General features: G+C 35.9%; 2 protein-coding genes across 3 annotated transcripts in view; both read left to right on the top strand.

Moving 5' to 3' along the window:
- Positions 1-5,299: 5,299 nt before the first annotated feature.
- Positions 5,300-5,716, top strand: LOC143236529 (uncharacterized). The gene has a single exon (XM_076474827.1). It carries the CDS (start codon positions 5,300-5,302, stop codon positions 5,714-5,716), a length of 417 nt encoding a protein of 138 aa, XP_076330942.1.
- A 9,059-nt stretch (positions 5,717-14,775) lies between these two features.
- LOC143240702 (caskin-2-like) overlaps positions 14,776-25,365 on the top strand; it is a 232,415-nt gene continuing 221,825 nt past the window's right edge. Inside the window, exon 1 of one of the 2 annotated variants that reach the window (XM_076483592.1) lies at positions 14,776-15,104. In XM_076483592.1, coding sequence (XP_076339707.1) covers positions 14,999-15,104 — 106 coding nt within the window. In that variant the 5' untranslated portion in view covers positions 14,776-14,998. The remainder of the gene's footprint in view (positions 15,105-25,365) is intronic. The other variant, XM_076483593.1, reaches the window with a different exon arrangement.

Raw genomic sequence — 25,365 nt, 5'->3', positions numbered from 1 at the left:
ATTATTCGAGAGAAAGGGTAAATAAATTATATAAACTATTTCAACGTTAATACAGGTTTATTTGTTTTTATGATTTAGACAAACGTAAGTGATAAACTATGCTATATTTATGTTTCTGTGGATATAACATTTCTCCGTGTTTGCGGGATGAAATGTCTTCTGTAAATATTTAAAATGTACATGAAATTTGTTCAACATTGATTGATACTAGTGCCTTCTAGAATGTTAATGTTGTTTTTTATGTTTCAGTTTATATTTTAGCATTGCAAGTATAAAACGTTACTGAATAATGATCACTTAAAAATACATTAAATGATACTAGGACTCTTAACTTCTGAATCAAAAATACTTTATACGATATAAGGGCTACTGGGGTGAACTGGGACACAATATCATGTTTGCTACCTTGGGTTTTGTCATGATCCAATTCCAAATGGTGGTCAATGGTTTTTAACCTGAATTAAATATTTTGGGCAATCCTAAAATCAGGCTAATGCTCATTACTGTTATATCATATTCGTGGAATTATTACATAATTTGCAAAGTGCTTATTTTTGGGGTGAACTGAAACTTATGAGGGTGAAATGGCACAGTAATATAAAATATTTCATGAAACATGATTACTCGATATCCAGGTAATCATATAGAATTTACTGCTTTTTTTTAAAGGATATTTTCTAATAGGAACAAGTAATTATCATGTAATTATGCCATTAGGCGAATGTAAACAGGTTTGGCATGAGACGTGTCACAATAAAGAATTTTATTTAGCAACACCAGATAAATTATTTTTATTTGTTTGATTTGGATTTTGCGCAAAGCTTCATGAGGGTTATCTGCGTTAGCCGTCCCTAATTTAGCAGTGTAAGACTAGAGGGAAGGCAGCTAGTCATCATCACCCATCACCAACTTTTGGGCTACTCTTTTACCAACGAATAATGGGACTGACCGTCACATTATAACGCCCCCACGGCTGAAAGGGAGAGTACGTTTGGTGCAACGGGGATTCGAACCCATGACCCTCGGATTACGAGTGCCTTAATCACCTGACCATGCCAGGCCTGTGATTCTTAGTAAGACTTCAAAAGACATAATTATGTTGCCTAATAACCAAGGTATGTCCAACATTTTGATATAAATCTGTATAATGTGATCATAAAATTAAATAATACAGGTATTTATGCATCTTAAACAAGGTTTATAACTTCCGTTTATTTTAGTGAGAAAAAACATTTGGTGGTTAAGAATATGAAGCGTCATCTTGTAACCAAAAACATTTTTAAAGTTTTATATAAGTTTTTAATATCAACAACATACTTTATCATCATCAAACTCTGTAGAATGGACGGCAACTGCCTGTTGTAGAGGCTGAAATGTAGAAGACGATGTTTCAAAAGTCTTCTGTCTTTCATCTTCTGGTCACAACAAGCAGTTGCCGTCCATTCTACAAAGTTTCATCATGAATAATCATATTTTGGTTACGAGATGGCGCTGAACTCAAACGATTTTCGTAGAGTGTTTACAAATAATTTCAAAATACACTGACTTTTTGCTTTTCGAAATTTATTTTCTAATAAAAAGAAACCTAAAATAGAACATTATTTTAAACAAGGGTTTCGATTGACAATAACCGCTTTTTGTTTATTCTAAAGATTCGAAAAGCTAATTATGTTTTAAAATTTGTGTGTGAAGAATCGAATTTATGGCTATTTGATGTGTATAGTTTCCTAATAATAAAAATAAAATTTTAAGTTTGCTTAATAAAGCAATTTACGCTAATAGATCCGTTTCTTTTGGTTTCAAAACTGGTCAGTCTGTTCAATCATCTACACTAATCTCCAAACTTCTTACACGCCTGATAACAACAGCGCGTGATGTTAACCCTTGTTCCAGTGTAGTTTAAACTGTAAAAACTGTAATAAACAGTGTAACACGTGTGATTATGAGCACTTACTCAAGGAAATGTTATTTTTTTTTATAAAGCTACATCTATTGTCCTTGGGTTCCTTAGAACGAATTACCAAGCTTTCGAATTTTTTTGTCTTGTTAATATTTATATTAGAGACACAAGAATAGCACAATTGGAACGTGAATATATGCTCAGTACAGAGGAAATCTAATGAAGTTTTTTTTCTATCTTTCTCAATGCGTTTGCCGGAGGTTAGTCACTTGTTTTGGTAAAGTGCTAGTCACCGAAACTTCCCGACAGGTGACTGCAATTGTTGTCAAATTAACTCTTTCTAAATCGTGACCACGTTCACGTAGGCCAGTACTGGAACTGCTTTGAACACATTGAAATTAACTGGAAAACCTGACTTGTGTCACAACTGTACATATCAAAGACCCCGAATTCTTTAGGCCGATCAGGACTGCCATGAAGTAATATTGATTACCAGATAAAATAGTCTTGCATTTAGTCTTCGAGAAAAATCCTGTCTTTTATTAAGACAGATTATTCAAATGAGGGATAATTAAAAAAAAAAAAGATTATAACCTCGATTCCAAGTGGTCATTTTTAATCCCCCATCGGAAGCCCTTATTTAAATGATACACATAACTTTATTCCATCGAGAATTTGAATACATTTTCGTTAATGTGAATTTTTTTCTGTAGCACAAAATGCACAATGGACTATCTACAGTCAGTCTATCGCGTAGAATCGAATCCCGGATGTTGGCGTTGTTAGTCAGGAGGCAGACTTAAAGACCACTTCGAACTGCCATTTCTACCTTTCTTCTTCTCAATATTAAACGTTTCTTTTAAACCATTTGGACAAAATTACAAACGACAAGTTAGTGGCACAAAATTCGGCAAAACTTCTAACTGTAGATTATATGTTTTACTTTTAGAGACTTGGATAATTAACAGGTAACAAACGTTGACAAAGCCCTGACACGTGAGTATATTAGAAGTCTCGATCCCAGCTTTCCTTAATTAGGCCAAATCTAAAATAAAATTAACGAACAGCATTATCTTTTGAGGCAATGAAATTTCAGGGGAGCTGGTCCCCTGGCTAGTCCGGTCTAGTATGTCAGTCGTTTGTGAGATAGTTTTATTCTGTCAGTAAGAAATGACATGGCTTAACGGCAGATCCATAATATTACCGAAGAACATTTGACTGGGTTTGTTTTAGCATATCTGGGAAGGATGAGCCCCACAGGCTGGTATGGGAGGGGGATACTTCCCCTTGTCCTGATTAGGAAGTCCTTCTCTCTCCTCTAGGCGCACACTACGAAATCTACTTAAGTATCCGTTTAATACCCATAAATTCAGATGCAGTATATACTGAATCGCCTAGTTTTTCACGTTCAACCAATAGCAGCGTACTTTCCTATAATTTGGAATACCTCTGGTGGTTCAGCGATAAATTAGCGGGATTGTAACGCTATAAAGTGAGTTTCGATACCAGTGGTGGGCACAGTACAGATAGTTCACTGTGTACATTTATATTTAGCAAATAAAATATTTTGGAATACAGGAAACACGTGACTGTGGTGGGCGGAGTATTGAGAAGCTCTGTGCTAAACAAACAAACAATGATTTTAGTACGTAAACCAAGTAATAATTGAACAGAGTGCTTGTTGTCATTCCAAATGCGTGTTGTAGTGGCGAGCGAAAGGCCTACAGGGCCATTAGAGTAAAAAGTGGTTAACTTGTTATCAGTATTATATCTAAACAATGCAAGAACATTCTCTTTGTGAAAACACATTCGTTTAGCACGTTAGAGTCTGGTTTATCCGTAAAACATTTCATAATCGAGACATTTTAAAATGTATTTACCTATATAAACGTATATTTTATCTGGATATACGTATTGCATTTACATACACAAATGTATATTTTACCCATATAAATGTATATTTTATCTGTATGTATGTGTTAAAACGAGTTTACCTATATAAATGTATATTTCACCTGTATGTATGTGTTATGTTTACATATAGACATGCTCTCTCGTCGGATCGTCACCTTGTGGGGGTGAGAGGGCTTGCGCGTGCCAGTGGTCCTGAGAGCGATGCCGTCGGGAGCCTTGTGCTCCTGGTGGGATCACCCATGACAGCAAGATCAAGAATGAGGTTTCTGACAAAGAACGATTCAGCCCCAAGTCTCCAACGGCTAATCCTGATGAAGAAGGACCATACCTGGAATCCTCAGGAAGGGCAGACGACGACTGCAGCAGTTCATCAAGTTCCAATCGTCTTGGTTTCCTTACCATTGAACTCAACTTGTTGACTGTCAAGGACCGTGTGTCTGCTAGTGTGCAACATCATTCATACGTTAACTCAATTCATGCATAGGCATCTTCCAAGTTTAACATGTTAATTCCAATGGAACTTTCTTTTTGACCAGATGAAGAACAACAAAGCTGTAGGAATCAACAACATCCCAGCTGAAATCTTCAATGAAGGGGCACCTCTGATCTAACAACAGCTCCACCAGCTAATCACAAAGATCTATGAAACCGAGACCATTCCTTCAGACTTGAGAGATCCCCTGGTGGTCTCCACTTACAAGAAAAAGGGGTTAGATAGGACTGTGGAGAATGTATCTCACTTTTACTCATTATTGGTAAAATCTTGACAAAGATTCTCAACAATCGACTGAAGCTTCTGGCTGAGAAGGAACCTAGAGATGATTTTCGCTGTCCGTCAACTTCAGGAGAAATGCCGAGAACAGCAGAAATTTCTCTATATGGCCTTCATCGATCACACCGAGACCTTTGACAGCGTGTCCCATGGATTATTGTGGAAAATCCTTGCTGCCAGTGGATGCTCTGCAAAGTTCATCACCATTCTGTGCCTTCTCATGGCGGAATGATGGCAATGGTTCAAACTGATGAAGGCCTAATAGAATCCTTTCCTCTCAACTCTGGAGTGAAGCAAGGCTGTGTCATCGCACCAAACTTCTTCACCATTTTCATCTCTGCCACCATGTATCTCATAGAGCCAAGATTACGACCAGGCATCGAGATCAAATACCGGACAGAAAGAAAGCTCTTCAGGCCTAGCTGCTTCAAGACCAAGAACCGAACATCAAAGACCTTTGTGATCAACCTGCAGTATGCTGACGACAATCAGGTGTCATGTCTCAGCGAAAAGGGGCTCCAAGACATCCTTAACGCTTTTAACTTTGCCTCCCAAAAAATGGGACTTTCTATCAACTTGACCAAGACCCAGAATCTCCATCAACAAGCATCTGCGACGGTCAACCCTATGACGCCTGCTGTCAAGTTTTAAGCTACTAGAAAACGTCAGCAGTTATTTTCTCTCTTGGAAGTCATCTCTCATCCTCTGCAGACATGGACTGCGAAATCCAGTATCGTCTGAAATGTGCAGGAGCTGCCTTTGGATGTCTCCGAATACGAAGTTTCCAGGATCGAGACATTTGGACAATCACCAAGATGCTTGTATACAAGGCAGTTATTGTCCCCACCCTCCTCTACGGATCTGAAACATGGGTCACATATCGTCGACACCTGAACCAGCTGGAACGCTTCCACCAAAGCTGCCTCCGGAGTATCTTGAAGATCAAATGGGAGGAATACAGAACCAATAACCTCAGCGTCTCCGAAGAAGCCAAGATCAGCAGCATTGAAGCCACCATCATCAAGAGCCGCCTCCAATGGACAGGCCACATGCTACGAATGGATAACAGCCGACTCCCGAAACAACTCCTTTATGGTCAACTGAAAAATGGGAAACGAGTGAGAGGATGACAGAATAAATGGTTCAAGGATGGCCTGAAGACAACACTCAAGAACTGCAACCTTATTGTCAAACATTGGGAAACTCTCGCTGATGACCGAACCACCTCCAGATCCCTTATCCATTAGAGAGCAGAATTCTTTAAGTTATAAAGAAGACAATATTCTGAAGAGAAGTGAGAGAAGAGAAAACAACACCAGCTGAAAGCTTTCCTTCCCTCTGAAGTGACCTACCCTTACTGCCAGAACAACTGTGCAGCAAGGATTGGCTTCATTACCCATCTCCAGACCCGTGTATGAGCTTGGAGGACCATCATCCTCGAGGGATCTCCACGACGACGATGATAAATGTATATTTCACCTGTACGTATGTGTTAAATTTACCTGTATAAATGTATATTTTATCTGCATGTATATGTTAAAATAAGCTTACCCATGTAAATGTATTTTTATCCGTATGTAAATGTTAAAATATGCTAATGTATAGAAACGTATGTTTTATATGTCGGTTCAGCCATGCCTGTACGTGAATGTTAAAATGTGTTTACGTATAGAAACGCATGCTTTATTTGTCGGTTCAGCCATGCCTGTAAGTGTATGTTAAAATGTGTTTGCGTATACAAACGTATGTTTTTATATGTCCAGCCATGCCTGTACGTGTATGTTAAAACGTGTTTATGTATATAAACGTATGTTTTTACCTGTCCAGCCATGTCTGTACTTGTAGGGCCCGGCATGGCCAAGCGTATTAAGGCGTGCGACTCGTAACCTGAGGGTCGCGGGTTCACATCCCCATCGCGCCAAACATGCTCGCCCTTTCAGCCGTGGGAGCGTTATAGTGTTACGGTCAATCCCACTATTTGTTGGTAAAAGAGTAGCCCAAGAGTTGGCGGTGGGTGGTGATGACTAGCTGCCTTCCCTCTAGTCTTACACTGCTAAATTAGGGACGGCTAGCACAGATAGCCTTCGAGTAGCTTTGTGCGAAATTCCAAAAAAAAAAAAAAAAACTAAAACTTACATTTTATCTCGTCATTCCCATGTGATAGCATTTGACGAAAATGAGAAAAAGATTTAATGCGTGCACAATGCACGTGAAGAGTTTCACAGGAGAAACTTAACCGGTCACGTACACAATTGTCTTTCTTTCGTAACGTAACTTTGGCACTGGTTTTGTCTTTCAGAGTAACTGTAAGCAATTCGTTCGTATATCTACCTAGCCATCTGTCTGACTTTGTCCTTCCTTTTATTCATCCATCTGTGACCACCATCTGTCTGCTTGTCTGTCTGTTTCTTCATCTATCTAAACGTTATTAAATGTCTGAATCAGATAATTTCGAGGTCATATAAAAATCAATATTTCTGAACAACACGGATTAAAATAATTTTCATTTGGTTTATTATTGACTGAGGGTAAAGTTAACGGTATTAAATAAAACTAGGTCGGTAAGATAGTATAGTATTAATTGATAATTCAGAACCGTGACTGAGAGACAGTTACGATATTCCGGTGTTATTTTGTTGTACAAGTGTGGTAGGCTCACCAAATGTTTCTTCTTAACTTTGACGTCATTACAAGATTCACGATACCTGGTGGAAAGTTTTGGGCGTTTAACACTAATATCCGGGGTTTGATATCCCTAAAACAGACAATCGAAGTTCACGGTGTTATATTATTCTCTCATAATATAAAGAGAAAGACAGCATTTTTTTACTAAAATTACAGACCGTTTCTTGGAAAAGCATCTCTAGTTTATAACGGATCGCTGAGTCCAAGGCTCGAGATATAATACCTACGTTCGAGTTCTGCACTATCAAAATACCTTATTATGCTGAATCTTTGCTGATTATTCTCTCTCGGACCTAAACCTCAGAAGTAAGCTTGAGGATTTATGGTACTAAAATTCATGGTTCAATTCCTGTAGTGGGCACAACCAGCATAGCCCAATGTACAGATTTATGATTATCAAGGAAACAACCCTGATTCTGTGCAGGGTTTTATTTTCTAATTAATAGACACCTCTACTTACTAATTAATAACTTAATTTATGAGTAAGACACTAATTCTAATTCTTTCTTCTAGTTCCAGTTACTAAAAATAAAACGTTCGTTGATTGGTTCTGTTATTTCCCTCCCCTCCAGGTAACTCCAGGCGTTATATATATATATGTATTCAAGTACGATTCCACTTGTAAATCCTTACCCATGTGATGAGGTGACAGAGTGAACGTTATTACAAACCGTTTTGATTCTACTGGCCAATTTACGAGGACTCCAGTAAAGGTCTCTTATGGAGAGAACTCTCGAATTCTTATTTTACACATTTTACTTCAGGCTAAACTGTTAAAGTTACGATAAGTTTTATATCCTTTAAAGCTTAACAGTCACCGACATATTTGACTTTCTTCTGTTTTAGGGAATGGTGTTGACATTGTGAACACGGAAATTAACCTTCCATAGTTACATTGTTCTGTTGACAGTAAATTAACCTTCCATAGTTACGTTGTTCTGTTGACAGTAAATTAACCTTCCATAGTTACATTGTTCTATTGACAGTAAATTAACCTTTCATAGTTACATTGTTCTATTGACAGTAAATTAACCTTCCATAGTTACATTGTTCTATTAACAGTAAGTTAACCTTCCATAGTTACATTGTTATATTGACAGTAAGTTAACCTTCCATAGTTACATTGTTCTATTGACAGTAAATTAACCTTTCATAGTTACATTGTTCTATTGACAGTAAATTAACCTTCCATAGTTACATTGTTCTATTAACAGTAAGTTAACCTTCCATAGTTACATTGTTCTATTAACAGTAAGTTAACCTTCCATAGTTACATTGTTCTATTGACAGTAAGTTAACCTTCCATAGTTACATTGTTCTATTAACAGTAAGTTAACCTTCCATAGTTACATTGTTCTATTGACAGTAAATTAACCTTCCATAGTTACATTGTTCTGTTGACAGTAAATTAACCTTCCATAGTTACATTGTTCTATTGACAGTAAATTAACCTTTCATAGTTACATTGTTCTATTGACAGTAAATTAACCTTCCATAGTTACATTGTTCTATTAACAGTAAGTTAACCTTCCATAGTTACATTGTTCTATTGACAGTAAGTTAACCTTCCATAGTTACATTGTTCTATTGACAGTAAATTGTTTGGTATCTTTTCCCCGTATAATCTCTGTTATACTTATACTACAAATATTTAAGCATACACACATAAACAAATTCATGTAATTACATTGTATTATTGTAGACATGTGAAATATAAACTGGATCTGAACAAAAACCAAGTTCATTACAGCTTTCAGTGAGATGTTTTCATTTGTGTAATAGATTTATGTTCACTTTTTCTGGTTTTTAAGCTATATAACAAAGGTCCTCTGCCCTCTGTTATATGCAGGTTTAATACGTCTTATTAAAACGATCTTGGAGAAACGTTAAATCATTACAGTACATGTCGCCACGGAACAATGTTTCGGTTTCACACCTTTAATTAGAATAACACCTACTGGTGTGACCCTGCTTTAACAGAACAGAAGGACAGACTAATTATACGCAGTGAAGGCGAAACGTGGTACGAAATATTATTGTTGGAGTAATATACGTAACAATACAACAATAATTTTAAGTATAATTCAGCAAACACAAGTACTGCTGTTACAAAAAGATTTGTTTGTTTGTAGGTAATCACAAAGTTACACAGTTACGTCTGTTTCATGCTCACTAGGGTGTCGAATACCGCTTTCTGGCGTTATATATTAGCAGCCTTACTGCTCTGTCGCTAGGGGACGTACAGAAGTGTAACGTGCGAGTTACGACGCTAAAGGGAGCAAAGAAACCAAGGTTTCAAAATATAAGTAAAACAATAAACGAACAATACACAAACAGACACACACACGCACACATATCCTTTCCTATTCCCCACGTGGGAAGAGAACAGACATTCGACTCGGAGCATTGAACACGCTGAATAACTAACAACATTTCGTAACCATCACAACAGAGCGACCATTTTGATACTTAGCACATGTCCTAGACGTTAGTAACAAGTGGAATATAGTGACTAAGAAAGCATTTTATTTGTTACTGGTTGTTTTTCTGAAACAACATTCCGAATCGAGTCCCATATTTCAGCGTTTAAGTCCGTGAACTTACCGCTGTCCCATCGACGGACAAGATAGAGGAATTAGTCAAAACACCAGCCAATATTTAAATGTACTTTAAATGATTCCGAAGAATTAATTAATGAGAGTAAAGCTGTTTGATCATGTATTGCACAGTAAAATATTTAGCGGCTACAAAACTCGACACACAAAAATTAAATTATCGTTTTGATTGTTTTTTTGAATTTCGCGCAAAGCTACACGAGGGCTATCTCCGCTGGCCGTCCCTAATTTAGCAGTGTAAGACTAGAGGGAAGGCAGCTAGTCATCACCACCCACCGCCAACACTTGGACCACTTTTTTTACCAACGAATGGTGGGATTGACCGATACATTATAATGCTCCCACGACTGAAAGGGCGAGCATGTTGGGTGTGAAATGTCTGTGTTGTTTCGAGAAAAAAATGTTTAAGGAAACAGAACATTATTTTTCGTATGTAGTTTGTTATTTTCATGATACCAGGTGGCACTATGAGTTAGCTGCCACGTTAATATGTATATTTTTCGATATTTTTTGTCAATTTCGTTTTAACACAAAGAGTAGCTCAAGCAAACAACTCAATATTCCTTAATCTCTAGTTGGCCGTTAGGAGCATTCTCTTGCAGGGAAGTTAGCTATTTCTTCACTTGTGACGTTTTGAGACAGACGGCTGTCTTTCCTGCCGGTAAATCGCGTAATGGCTCAGGGTTACCAAACTCTAGCAGTGGAATCACGGTGTACAATGGTAACATACACGATGAGCATTTTTAGAGCACCCTAGCTCGGTTATTGGCTGCTATCTTATCCATATTCTCCCTGTATTTGAATTTCGCGCAAAGCTACAAAAAGACTATTAACCCTAGCCGTCTCTAATTTAGCAGTGAAAGACTAGAGCGTAGGCAGCTAGTCATCGTCATCCACCGCCAATCCTTGGGCTACTCTTTTACCAACGAATAGTGGGATTGACCAGCACATTATAATCCCACACTGCTGAAAGAACGAGCATGTTCGATGGGACGGGGACTCGAACCCAAGACCCTCAGATTACGCGTCAAGCGCTCTAATCACATGACCATGCTAGACCAAACTAAACTAACTTATCTCGTAAATCAAATATAAATGAAATAAACAGGAACCAACTGTGGCTCTGCTCTCTTACATTTATTTGGTATGAGCTCAAGTGTCAATAAATTAGTTCTGTTACAGCATTCGCTCGTGGACGCTTGAAAAATAAAATAATTTATCAAACTGAATACGAACCAAACAAACAGAAACCACCTATATTTCTGCTCTCTTATATTTATTTCGATTGAACTTATATTAGTTTTCGTAGCTTCAATGTTTACAGTCTGTAATATTTAACATTTCACCCGTGCGTGGACATTACTTCAAGTGTTTGTAGCAGAGAGCATGTATTGAGTACAGGAAACAATGATATAGATGATTTATCTAGGCACATCTGTCACCATCAGTGATATCTCTGTTCTTAGGGCCATGAGGTCAACGCATATGCTCGATTATACCGGTTTTAGATTCGGGAATACCTTTCGAATCTCGCTTTTAATTTGTTTAATGCATTGTATCTATTTGAAATTTCTTAAAATTATAGAACAGAGAGAGAAGTGTTTTTTTTGTCAAGTATGCACAGGTGTTTTTCACTTCTCTATCAACATTTTTGTCTGAAGCCTAATGGATGAATAACAACACCCTCCAGTGCACCAAAGACCTAGGAGCAGTCGGGTTTGAGGTTAGTGGAACAGGTCTATCAATGCAACAGTGCCCAGAACTCCACCCTGTGTTTATCTGATGTCCTGATACAGCTTTGTTATCTATTTACATTAAGTAAAAATCAATTACGAATAAAGTGTTTTTGTCGCTGTTTCATTTTGCTCAAAGCTGCATAATTGGCCATCGGTACACCACGAAGAATCGAACCCTGGATTTTAGTGTTGTATGTTCGCAAACTTAACCCTAACTTACTTGTGGTTGGGTTATTATAAAGTTTTATTGCTTGTTGCTATTGTTTCAGTTATAGCTTCGCTGTTTACAGTATCGTTAACGTTAGCGTAATATTCCATCAACGACTAAGAGAAAACAAAAAAGAAAAGTTGCGAATTTCATTGTTTTAAAGAATATTTAATTTTTCAAAACTAATTAAATGATCAAAAATAATATAAATAAATGTACTGCACATACACGCGCGGAAAGTACAGCGTGAACCTTCGCATTTTTATGATTGAATGTGTCAAGCAAACACGTGCAGTGTAGTGTAAGATTAATCGTTCTAATCATATAGACTTTGAAAGTTACCAGTGCACGTGAACTTGTTATAGCAGAATCTTAGAACAGTTAAGTAACAGGTTTGTTTTTCAAGAACCAAAAGTTAAAAAGAGCACACCGAGCATCGTTTACACAGGAATTAGCAGGAATTTCACTAACAACTTAAAAATTTAAAAACTACATTAAGGAAAGATTGAAATGTGTAGGCGACAGAGCAAGTGACTAACGTTCAGGGTATTTCCGCTTCCAGTCCCTTGATATGTTTTTTTCTGATATGCAATAATCATTGTTCTTCCTTGTAACTTTTTGTTTAGTTTTTACAGAATTACACGGGAAGAACCATTATGTCGCATTAGTTTTGTTGCTTATCTTAACCGTTATTTTCCAACACCCATGGGTTTATGACTCAATTTTTAAATTAAGAAATTGTATGAAAAAGATCATTAGATTGGTTCTGCTAACACTGAATTTTAAACGTTATAAATTCCATGAACCATGAATAAAACAACGTAATTTCAGATTATCTAATAATTTATTTATTTATCAGTCATATCAGGCTCCCTTGTTAACTACTAACCTTTCTTGGTTTTCTTCAATAGCCCAAAAGTTAACAATTAGAATAATGACATAAACATATGACTTGTATCATTATTGTGTTCTTAATATCTGTTTATCTCTGCTAATGACATGCATACGTCGAGTTTGATATAATAGTGTGTATCGGTGATTACAATTAAATAGCTGAAACAGCTGTTAAATAGGCAACTTAATTACGAAATAATTATTGTTATTAGTTTACCGTACGGAAGAAGTCGCGGCTTGTGATTTGAATAAATATACGTCTTAAAAGCTCTCGATCAGCAGGATTTTCGTAAATTATTACATTTACGCTTTCCACCACGAGGTAAACTAATACAAACCTCATGCAGCGCTCGTGTTCTGGTTCTTCTTCGACGAGCAGCTGGCATGGTTTGTTTATGAAATAACCCTCACTGGACTATCTGCTGTGTACGGAGAATCGAATCGCATTTTTAGGTAAGTCCTTAAGCGGTAGGGGGAGCTGATATGATGTTATATAATTTTAAAACTACATCTGTTTATTTGAAGTTTGTAATCTTTATAATAATGTGATTGTGATTTCATCATTTCAACAACTGTACCAAACATACACTAACGATAAGATTCATTTTCCAAACACTCTTAAGTACTGTATACGTAAAGTAAACTTTAGATTGCAAGAAATCATTTAGAAATTGCGCTAGCTCTCCCTAATTTAGCAGTGTAAGACTAGATAGAAGGCAACTAATTATCGCCAACTCTTGGACTACTCTATTACCAACAAGTAGGGAGATTGAACGTAACATTATAACAACCCATGAGATTCGAATCCGTGACCCTCATATTACGAGGCGAGCGCCCTAACTATCCAGCCGTGCCAGGCTTGTATTGAGGGATAATATTTAGCTTACTTACATTCGTATGATAATATTTAGCTTACTTACATTCGTATGTTTACTTGTTCTGAGGAATTATTTCGTATAACTATTTTTTTTTTGTAAATTTCTAACATATTTTGAGATTTTTCATCATAAAAATTTTCGCATATATTTTATGGGTTAACAACTGATATAAACAAGAAACAAAACCGGATTTTTTTCACACGAAAATAATGTTACAGTTTGTGTAAATTAGCTGAAAATTCAATATATATTTGTATATTGTCTTCCAACATTCGTAGTGCATACTGGAGGTATTTACACATTTTTATAAAAGTTAAAGAAAAAGACCTTTACACTCCAGATAGATATAAAATAATATATTTTGTATTTAAACCAATATTTCGCCTTTGCAGGTTCTTCAGGGTTAAATATAATTTAAATGTAATACATGTTAAATATAATTCACATTATTATTGCTGTTTAAAGGCTACACTTCTTAACTGTGAAATAAAGATAATGCAAATGTGAGTGGAAGTGAAATCGTTATTTAGAACATAGACATTTCACACCCAACACGCTCGCCTTTTCAGCCGTGGGGACGTTATAAAATTACGGTCAATCCCACTATTCGTTGGCAAAAGAGTAGCCCAGGAGTTGGTGGTAGGTGGTGATGACTAGCTGCCTTCCCTCTAGTCTCACACTGCTAAATTAGGGACGGCTAGCGTAGATAGTCCTCGTGTAGCGAAATTCAGAACAAAACAAATCAAACCAAACCAGACGTTCACATCTGAAAATGTTTTAAATGTTCTTACGAAAAAGTTTAGACTTCACAATGTAATTTAATTTAAAGTATGCTTTATATCGCTGTTACTGTTGATGTTTACTTAAACTATTAGACATTCCTTCTTTAAAACAAAATGAAAAAGTACAACTTGTTTTCAAAATTAATCTTTCTAAACAACAAATACATTTGAAGAAATAAAGGCGGTTAATTTTGCACGACGTCGACCATTAAGTAAAAATTCAGTCAATCTTTAATTCCCGCCATGAATTTGCTGCGTGGAAGGCAACCGAATGGCTGAAGCAACGCATGCGCATTTGGAAACTATCGTTCGATGTGTTAACAAACCTTCAACCAAATCATGTAGTGTTGACAATGAAGTGAGTTAGGGTACGCCGAAGAAAGATTCTCTGTGATCGAGACGTACAAACAAGGAACAACAAACGCACCCAGAACGTTAGTTTCGTTATTGAGTAAAAACAAAAACAAACAAACCAAAAACACATCTTTTTCTGCTCGGTAGTGATTTCCCTTTTGAGATAAATCCGGTGAAATGGTTATATTTTAACAATAGATTATCGTGCCAAGACTGTCAGTGTGTCAAGTTTTACCACGTGTGATTAAATAAGCCTTTAGATGTCACGAACGATGACCAAAGAACACGATTTTTTTCGAGCTATAAAATCTGAAGACCTACCAACAATATCTCGTATTTTAGCAAAATACAAAACACCAAAACATAGTAAGTAGTTTTTGTATAACTTATATTTAATTTGATCATTTATTAATTTAACTTAAGCAAAATTATTTCATACATTATTTTTCTTTGGATCGTAAGATAATAAGGTGATATTTTGTTCTCTTATTTACATTCAGTTATATGTTTAGCTAGCTTCAGGTTAGGCTAAAACTTCCAGTTTAAAGTATGTTAATGTGATATTATGCCTGTGCTTAGAAGAATGAAAATAAAGTGGTATTTCAACTGTGATTTTAAGTAAAACTTCAAATATCACTGTTAAGCATCTTTGCTGTTACAGTTAGGAACGACTGTATGAAAGGTACAAGTCAGTAAATATTACATAACTAAAACAAACGTAGGTGAATATATATTTAATATCGTAATCAACTTTTATAATGGATTTTTTAAGCGATTAAAACTCCTACGTTTCAACCCATTCGCGTGTGTATAATTAATGTAACAACTGTTAGTCAAAAACTTGCGAGTTAACTTTAGGCCTAGCTGTATCTTACATTGTCATTTTACTCTTATTGACAATGAAAAGTGAAAGGTTAGATTGTTAACACATATCCGAAACTATATTCACTGATTCAGCTATTTGACTAATAATGCTGGCTGAATTGAAATAAGAAATATAAAATGCCTCGATTTTCTATCTCACGCCAGTAAATGCAATTTTATGACAAAATCAGAAAGGTATTCTGGTGTTGAGAGCAAGAATTTAAATGTAATGAGTTTATTCTACGGGACGTTATACATTTAGTATTTAACACTTGTTTTTTAATGTATTGTGAAAAGTATTTAGTGAGACTAACCCTTACTATCTTGGTTTTATTTTGTTTTCAGGAACGTGAGGATAACCTAGTTTTCAATGCTATAAACTGAAAACTTGTTAGATATTTTAATAAAAATCGTACATTTCACCCGGTGCCTTTTTCTCCTTATAACTGAAATAAAAATATCAGTTATATTTAGTCATGAATTATTTTCCTATTAATCTAGCCACCTTTTAATATATCGTTTGTTTGTTATTTCACAAATAACAAAATAGTAAAGACATCATGGGTTGCTGGGAAAATATATGGTAAGTGTAATACATTTAATTCAGTTTTTATTGTTATTGACAAACGTGTAAATGCTGTTACGTGAGGTTTAGTTCTTTGGAAAAATTGACCTAATAACGACGGGTTGATTCCCGCCACCTTTTGTTTATTTGCGTTATTTTTTTAATAATAACTTGTTTAACAAATTTAACCAAAGTTACTGATTAATACAAACAAACAGCACCGATGATATTAAGGACGTGGACAACTACACACTTTTCACATTAGTCCTAGCTGAGATGCTCGTGTTTCCTATCCCATCCCACAATATTCATCATACATTAGTTCGGTACAATGCAGGTATGTCGTTATAAATCGATCTTTGGTTGTCTTAGAATATTATTCGTGCATATTATTTTGGAGAGGGCTCAGAAAATATGGAAGTCACTAGATGCGAGATCATAATTACACACGGAATAGGGAAACTACTCTTATAAGCTACTCTGATTTCGAAACTACTGTACCTCGCGTGTGTATTGCGCGACACCTATTGTGAAAACATAAAACAAATGTTGCTGCTCGTAGCGGATGGATACTGATTGACCTTTTCCTTTTTGTCGGTTACAGTATACTAACGTGTAGCCTATACTGAAGAAAATCCCGTTTATTTCTTTGTCCTCGTGATTGCATAAATAACTGGTGTAATTTGCGTTTCTATACAAAACTAAATGCAATATATTTATAGATGCATTTTTAAACGTTGTTTATAAAAATCAGAACTGGAATTTTAACCCTTTTTGATTTTCGTTAGCCGTATTTGTCTTTTACAGAAATTAATTGGACTGTTAATTAAGTAAACAAGTCTTAAAAATTAATGCATTAAGCTCTCTTTAATTACACGCGTAAAATTACCTGAAAGGTTTGAATTTTGAGAATTTAAAAAAAACAACATACTATGCCATTGTTTTGGAAGCTCAAAGTATGGATGTAAATATTGCTAAGAGAATAAAACACGTTTTTCTCATCAGAAACTTGAACCAGTAATTTACTCAATACGTGATCATATCAGTACGAAAACAAAAAACGAAAAAACAACAAGAGGAAATCCTCAATGGCCGTGGCACTTGAAATTCGTTTAGGCAGGATAACAGTAAACTAATATACGAGACCATTGTTTCCTCCTTTTTAAACTATATTTTTGTGCACCACCAAGCGTGGGATAACGTATACACGATTCGATTTTATTATTCATCAGGTTCTCTACGAGCCTGTCATCAAAATGAATTTTTTTTAGGCGAGATTAGAATAACTTTATAAGATCTTGGTGAAATACATCAGTCGAATGGGTTTGATCTCCAGAGTCGAAAACTGTAATTAGATCTCAAATCGATCAAGAGATGACAGGGCTGTAAGCTAAAAGTTGGTACTTTCAAAAGACAAAAAAATCAGAGTTGTTCTACGAGCCACTACGCCACGGCTGGAAAAAGCAAAAGTAATACATATATTTTGGTATGTTCGTGTACGGTACAAGTGAATTGAATTATTAATTACACAGCATTCTCATTTTTTAACTTTCCAGTAACAGACTTTTGTCTTATTAATTAAAGTCGATTCCGTTTTAATCAAATATTGAATGCAATTGATTCTGTTTAGCGGAGGGCCCGGCATGGCCAAGCGTGTTAAGACGTGCGACTCGTAATTTGAGGGTCACGGGTTCGCATCCCCGTCGCGCCAAACAAGCTCGCTCTTTCAGCCGTGATGGCGTTATAATGTGACAGTCAATCCCACTATTCGTTGGTAAAAGAGTAGCTCAAGACTTGGCGGTTTTTGATGATGACTAACTGCCTTCCCTCTAGTCTTACATTGCTAAATTAGGGACGGCTATCGCATATAGCCCTCATGTAGCTCTGCGCGAAATTCAAAACAAACCAAGAAAAGATTATGCGCAGAACATGAAATGAAGGGTGTCCACGAATTTTTTGAATTATTTTAACACATAATTGAAATGATTAGAAGTGATCGCACAAAGAAGATACATAAATTAATACCCTTCTTTATCTCACAAAAACATCCGACCTTCATAACTTGAGACTAACTGGTTGTCGTGTTTGCCAGAAATTGCCATATTGACAACTTTGGTCTCAATTTTTGGTGTCAAAAATAATATTTTAGCAGATAATTTTAATGAGATGTATTCATTTTATGTCTCACGATGAGCCTGTGGTGGCGCATCTGGACACGTTCAGGTCCTTTTACCTTCTTGGGCTTACTGTATTTATCTGTGATAAAAATCATTACTTGTATGTATAATATTGGAATTAATTGAGCAGATACACATTAAAGAGTAAAAAAATGAATAACTAATTGAAATTAGATAACTAGTTTATCATTAGTACAACATATTATTACAGAAATAAAAATTCACCAATGGCTCATCAGTACATCTGCATGCCAATGACGCTAAAACTCGAGTTTCGATATCTTTGGTGAACAGAGCACTGATAACCCATTGTATAGCCTTGTACTTAACAACAAAAATCAAACAATCAAATACAGTAACTAAAATAAAAAAGCGATTAGCTTGTCAGATGTACTAGTGTTTTGTACTTGCAGTACACTGTTTTTATGGTATTATAAATACACGTATTTTTCAAGTCTTCTATATTACTTTCAACAATTCATCTACATTCTTTGATTGTTATTCGACTTTTTCCTCCTTGACTACACGTTCCAGTTGTTGGTCATCTCTTCCCTCCAGTTATAGAATATCTTCGCAGCTCCTTTGTCAGTGGTCCAGCATGGTCAGGTGGTTAAGGTGCTCGACTCGTAATCTGAGGGTTTGAATCTCCGTAACATCAAACATGCTCGCCCTTTCATTCATGGGGGCGTTATAATATCACGGTAAATCACACTATTCGTTGGTAAAAGAGTAGCCCAGAAGTTGGCAGTGGTCAGTGATGACTAGCTAGCTGCCTTCCCTCTAGTCTTACAATGCTAAATTAAGGACGGTTAGCGCAGATAGCCCTCGTGTAGCTTTGCGAGTAATTGAAAACAAACAAACCTTTGTCATTACGTAACTCAGGAAGCATGCCACCGGCCTTTATAGCGCACAAACAATTACTACAAACAAGCAGCTAACAGTAAACCTTTTTACTTTCTCCTTTAGTATTATTTATTATCGTGAACCTACGTTTGTCCAGTTTCAATACGATAATGTCAATACTATTATATATATGTGATGTTAGACATCTGCTTTTTCCTGCCAATATTCTTCACGAGGTTCTTATAGTTATAAAGTTTAATTCGTACTTTTTAAAATTTGTCTTGTCACTTTTTAACTGCTGAGGAAAATTTACCAAGTCAAAACTCATACTTTTTAAAATTCATTTTCTGTGTTATATATTCAATATTCGTACTATAAATGGTACATTAAATATTATATATTACAGTGTTTTGCAAAGGAATTCTCCCCTACAAGTAATGTCACATTTTGATGAAACACAAATAATGTTCAAACTTAACACTGAGGTCTGAAGGAGGTGGAATGTTAGCTAAACGTCCAAAGAATTTATAAAATTGAAATTTGGTGACTGAATATCCAGTCCCTAAGTCATTACTTTGGCAGAAATTACTGTTGAAAGTCTTTTTTTTTTTTGACAGGTCTCTACAAGCTTTGCACAATGGGATGGTGTAGTTCTTGTTCATTCTTCTTAGCAACATTGTTCTAGTTTTGACAAGTTCATAGGGGCTCGTTGATGGATTGCAGTATTCAAGTTTTGCCATAAATTTTCTATTGGATTCAAGTCGGAACTTTGACTGGGCCACATCAGCACATTCACATTCTCCTTTAGAAACTACTCCAGTGTGGCTTTCGCCTCGTGCTATGGGTTACTATCCTGCTGAAACGTGAATTTTTGACCCATTTTTATATTCAAGCAGGTTTTCCTCTAGGATTCACCTGTATTTACATCATTTGTCTTCCCCTTAATCCTGAAAAGCTTCTCGGTCCCTAATGATGAGAAACATTCTCTTAACATGATGCTGCCACCACCATATTTGACAGATGTGATGTGTTGGGTTTGCACCAGACGTAACGCTTTGAATTTAGACCAAGAAAGCTCAATTTTTTTTTCGTTTGACCACAAAACGTCCTGTTAAATGTCTTCAGCTTCATGTAGATACTTTATTAGGAACTTCATACAAGATTTGAGGTGATTCTTTTTCAATAATGTCTTCTTTCTTGTCACTCACCCATGTATGTCGGCTTTGTGTGGGGACCGGGATATTGTCCATGTGTGAACACTGACTCCCATCTTAGACATTGAAGTTTTCAAAGGTTTCAGTATCACTGCTGGTTTCACAGTGACATTTCTAACCAGTTTCCTGCTTAGTTTGGAAAGGCGGCCTGGTAGTAACTGAGTGGTGTAAGACACATTACACTTAACCAAGGACCTCACCGTACTCAGAAGGAAAAACCAGCGTTTATGAAACTTTCTTCTGATCTGTGCTTCTCCACCACTTTATCCATGACTTGTTTGGAAAATTCCTTGGTCTTCGTGGTTGATTTGTTGTATCACTATTCGAGTTGCGGCTTGAAAGTTGTGTTTATTCTGAAGTCAAGTTAAATCACTTTAATTACACATAGAGAGGTACCATTATACTTATTACTTGACCTTTCGAACTAATATTTTGCACCAGAACTGGTTTAGGGTTACCGTAGCAAACGGGTTGAATATTTATACAATTCATAATATTTTAATTTTCCTTGAAAATCTAACTTACTTTCATTTTTTTAGCTTTCTCAGTTTGGAGTAGATTATAAAATTTCCATTTGAAAGTTTCATGATTGCTCAGACAGCAGCAAAGTGTAGAAACGGATGTGAAGAATAATTTTGGAAGGCACTGTATGCTAAATCAGTTAATCACAGGAATTTTATTTGTGTTTTAGATCTATTCAGCTTTTAACGGGATATAAGCTTAAAACGTTTGAAATTCGATTGTAAAACATGTTATTTCTGTACTGAATAAAATACAGTAATGTAAAACCGATATTCAGAGGTTAATACCTGCAAGTTAAAGCTTTTAACTGTGATATTCTTCAACAGTTTACCCAGTTTTGTACAGTGTCCTACGTCAGGTATTTTCCAAAATTCGAATCGTGGATTATAGTAACCCTAAGTTATTAGAAGTTAAACTATATTCAGTTTAGATTTTAAAGAGGAGCTACGTTACCGTGGTAATGGTACAAACACTTGCTCAGTCAAGTATTATTAAATAACTATCAAACTATACGACACAAGTGTAGGTAGTGAATCAAGTTATCCTTTGATTCTACAAAATAACCAAAAACTAATATGAATGTTAATCCAAGACTTAATACAAGCACACAGGGCAGGAGCTTAGCTCTTACTTGCCCTTTAACCCCCATTGACCATGTATCTTTTCTGTCAGTTCCATATAAGTCTGTACAACCTTAATAACATCAGTAACGGGTGATGTCGAGGAAACCCACTTGTAGAGAAATATATATGTAAAAACGGCTCGTTTGAGAAAATATTTTGCGTAGAAGCACATAAAAAGTCACCTTCACACGTTTTCGAACACTGCAACATAACCATAGAAAACACTCAAATATTAAATAAAGAAACAAACATAAACAAACGCAAAATTAAAGAAGCCTTACTTATACAACAACTTAAACCCAAAATAAACCAATACAAAGGAACACCTTTATACCTATATTAAAAATAATAAAATAAATAATATAAAATTATATATTCAAACATCTAACACCGCCCTCTAAATTCCGACACTCAGTTACACAACTCCTTTCAAACATGTGGTCAGCTTCCGGTCAGTTATCTCTTTCTTTCTTTGTGAACCTGACGATGACCGAAGAAGGTCGAAACGTTGTTCGATCCTCTACGTAAAATATTTTCTCAACCCAAACGATCCGTTTTTACATATATATCAGTAACGGGAATTTGTAAAGGCAAAATCTTGGCTTCCGGTATTCCATTGACCTCTGTTTTCTTCAGTGTGTGCTTTCACCACGTTTTTTGCATGCTTGGATCTACTCGTTTGTTAAAAGATAAATTTTTTAGAACAAGTCTTGTTCCTGAGAGAATGATATAATGCACAAGATCTTGCTTGTGCCTGCCAGTAGTCAGGATGCCATCACTTTTGTGCAAATCTCTAGCATTATATGCTGAGATGAAAGCAAAAGATGTATTACTTTCCGGGAATGCTTTACTATAGATGATGTACATTGACTGTGAGCCGTTTTCCTCTTTGCTGTCTTTGGTTGTTGCTAAACTATTTTAATTCAACTATAAATTCCAGTCTCTTCCAATTATGCTCATCCTATTGTTTAAATTCTAATGCCCATCTCTCCTAAGCAGTGTGTTGTAAGGAGCTTCACATCTAGTTCATAATTAAACTTGAAATTTCGTATCGGTCTGTTCTACGGTACTACTACTATTCATTAACCAAAACTTTGATCTCTGCACGTTTGTCAGGTATAATTTTTGCTTTAGAAACCATGAGTGCACTCTCCACTGTACTTCTGGGAATAGTACGACTGCCTATACCTTTTATAGGCATTATGTTGTGACTCAACCCTAATTGAGCTTATTTTCACACAACACAGGAGAGAAATATTACAATATTTACATTTTTACAGCTGTTTTGTTCACTGTTACCATAATTATTTTCAATACTGTGAGTAACGCATTTGGTTACCTTCAGGTCCACCTAGTTGACCTGTTTATAGTTTGCTTCTATAAAGAACAAGTAGTTACATGTATTTTTAAATTTTTTCTCGCGATTTCTTAAAGGAATGCCCTAGTTTACTGCGTTGTTTGTAATAAAATGTCAAATTGAACAGTTGTAGCTTCTTACATTCATACCGAATGGGAAACGTGTTGTGTTCTCACATCTCTACTTATCAGGAAACCTTTGTAATTTTCTTACACCCATACTGAGTAGTAAACTCGTGGTGTTCTTACAACCATTACTGAGTAAGAAATTCTTGTGGTGTTCTTACAACCATTACTGAGTAAGCAATTCTTGTGGTGTTCTTACAACCATTACTGAGTAAGCAATTCTTGTGGTGTTCTTACAACCATTACTGAGTTGGAAATTTATAGTGTTTTACAACCATTACTGAGTTGGAAACTTGTGGTGTTCTTACAACCATTACTGAGTTGGAAACTTGTGGTGTTCTTACAACCATTACTGAGTTGGAAACTTGTGGTGTTCTTACAACCATCACTGAGTTGGAAACTTGTGGTGTTCTTACAACCATTACTGAGTTGGAAACTTGTGGTGTTCTTACAACCATTACTGAGTTGGAAACTTGTGGTGTTCTTACAACCATTACTGAGTTGGAAACTTGTGGTGTTCTTACAACCATTACTGAGTTGGAAACTTGTGGTGTTCTTACAACCATTACTGAGTTGGAAACTTGTGGTGTTCTTACAACCATTACTGAGTTGGAAACTTGTGGTGTTCTTACAACCATTACTGAGTTGGAAATTTGTGGTGTTCTTACAACCATACAGAGTAGGAAACGCTCGTTCCAAGTAAACAGATCATAAGTTTTATGAACAAAAGTAGGGCTATATGATTATGATCACATTGCATATAGACTTAATACAGTAGTCATAACGAGCTTTGAAGGAAGTGAACTTAACACTTCTCAACTTACTGTCATGCGAGTTTGCCATATAACAGTTTATTGTGTATCTGACAGGTGGAGTTTATCGCTAGTGTTTGTCTTACTCATAATTTAATGTTACTGTCATTTCTACAAATAAAAATATATAATTAGTAGTTTTATCGAACTTGTATGTTCTAGCTTGATGTACCCGTTCAATGCACAAGGAGAAGATACGGGGAGGGAAGTGGGAGAGATGTAAACCGGGCCCTATTTGTCACTAGATGTCAGATTTGATGACAATAGATCCAGCGCTTCACGAGTTAAAACCTGACACCTCTATACACATGTACTCTTATCAAGATAATGATTCACCAAATATTTAAGTTATTTTTATTTGGTGTCAGCAGGAAGTCCGTAACATTCTCAGTGCCGAGATAATCTAGATATAATTTTCCTTGCCATCAACTATTTATTACAGGATTAAAAACTTTCTTGCCTTCTGCTGAAAGTAGTGCATTGTTTTGAATCACAGTCATAAGAATATAGAAAATCAACGAAAGACCATAATAAAGAAAAGTATTCGAAGATGTTTCATATCCTCCACCCCTTTTTTAAGATTGCACCCGTTTGCTTTGGGTAATGTCAAATTTCATCTTGGAAAACTCAAAAGATCCTTCCCAGATCCGGAATAATCCACCATCCGGGCTATTAGTTTTCGAAGTACATTTACGGAAACAGACACACGATCACAATACCTTTTTTCACAGTATTTTTCGTGCTTGTTCTGATTCATCTTAACTGCATTAAAAACACGTATATTTATCTAAAATGTGGTTGTTCCAGGCTAGAGTTATTTTTAATTCATGAAAAGAAACTTATAAATAATCAGAAACAGCTTTTTGCTATAGGGAAACAAAATGTCACCAAGGGGCACGTTCGGAATCACGTGATTTATTCAGGATTATTTAGACTTGTTACTGGTCTTCTAAGACTTTGCTTTTACATCTTTTATTTTTCTACCTTTCGAGGATATGAGGTTGGTGCTGAATAAACTTGCATCAGTGAGTAGATGTGTACGACTGTTTTGGACTGCGTTATCAAAATAATGCTCTTAAGATGTTACAAAAATTACTTGCTTCGAGGCAACTGAATTCGTAAAAGACACACTGGACGACCTTATGTATCTTTGAAATAACTGCGTAGGTTGCTCAGAATATTCAAAACCAAGCAGAGAAGCATCCTTGTGGGGCAAGTGGAAGACGTGCCACTCGAGAACTATAGCGTGGAAAACACTAGAGATCAAAGTTTATTACTTGTGACGGCCTTATGTTATCGAGGATAGTAATCCATATTTGATGTTGGGTCTTAGACACTTCGATGGTCGATAAAATGTGACTAGAAAAAGATTTCAATATATGAAGCCTATTTTCTTTTTAGTGCATGTATCAGCTTAGTAAGTGCATCACCTACATAATAAAAACATACATGTTGTCCACTAGAATCCATTGTATGATCTACACCGATAAAAACATACATGTTGTCTACTAGAATCCATTGTATG

Source organism: Tachypleus tridentatus, chromosome 13 (genome assembly GCF_004210375.1).
Source record: "Tachypleus tridentatus isolate NWPU-2018 chromosome 13, ASM421037v1, whole genome shotgun sequence".
Lineage (NCBI taxonomy): Eukaryota > Metazoa > Arthropoda > Merostomata > Xiphosura > Limulidae > Tachypleus > Tachypleus tridentatus.
The sequence above is the reverse complement of the archived record's forward strand: the minus strand, read 5'-3'. Positions and strand labels throughout refer to the sequence as shown.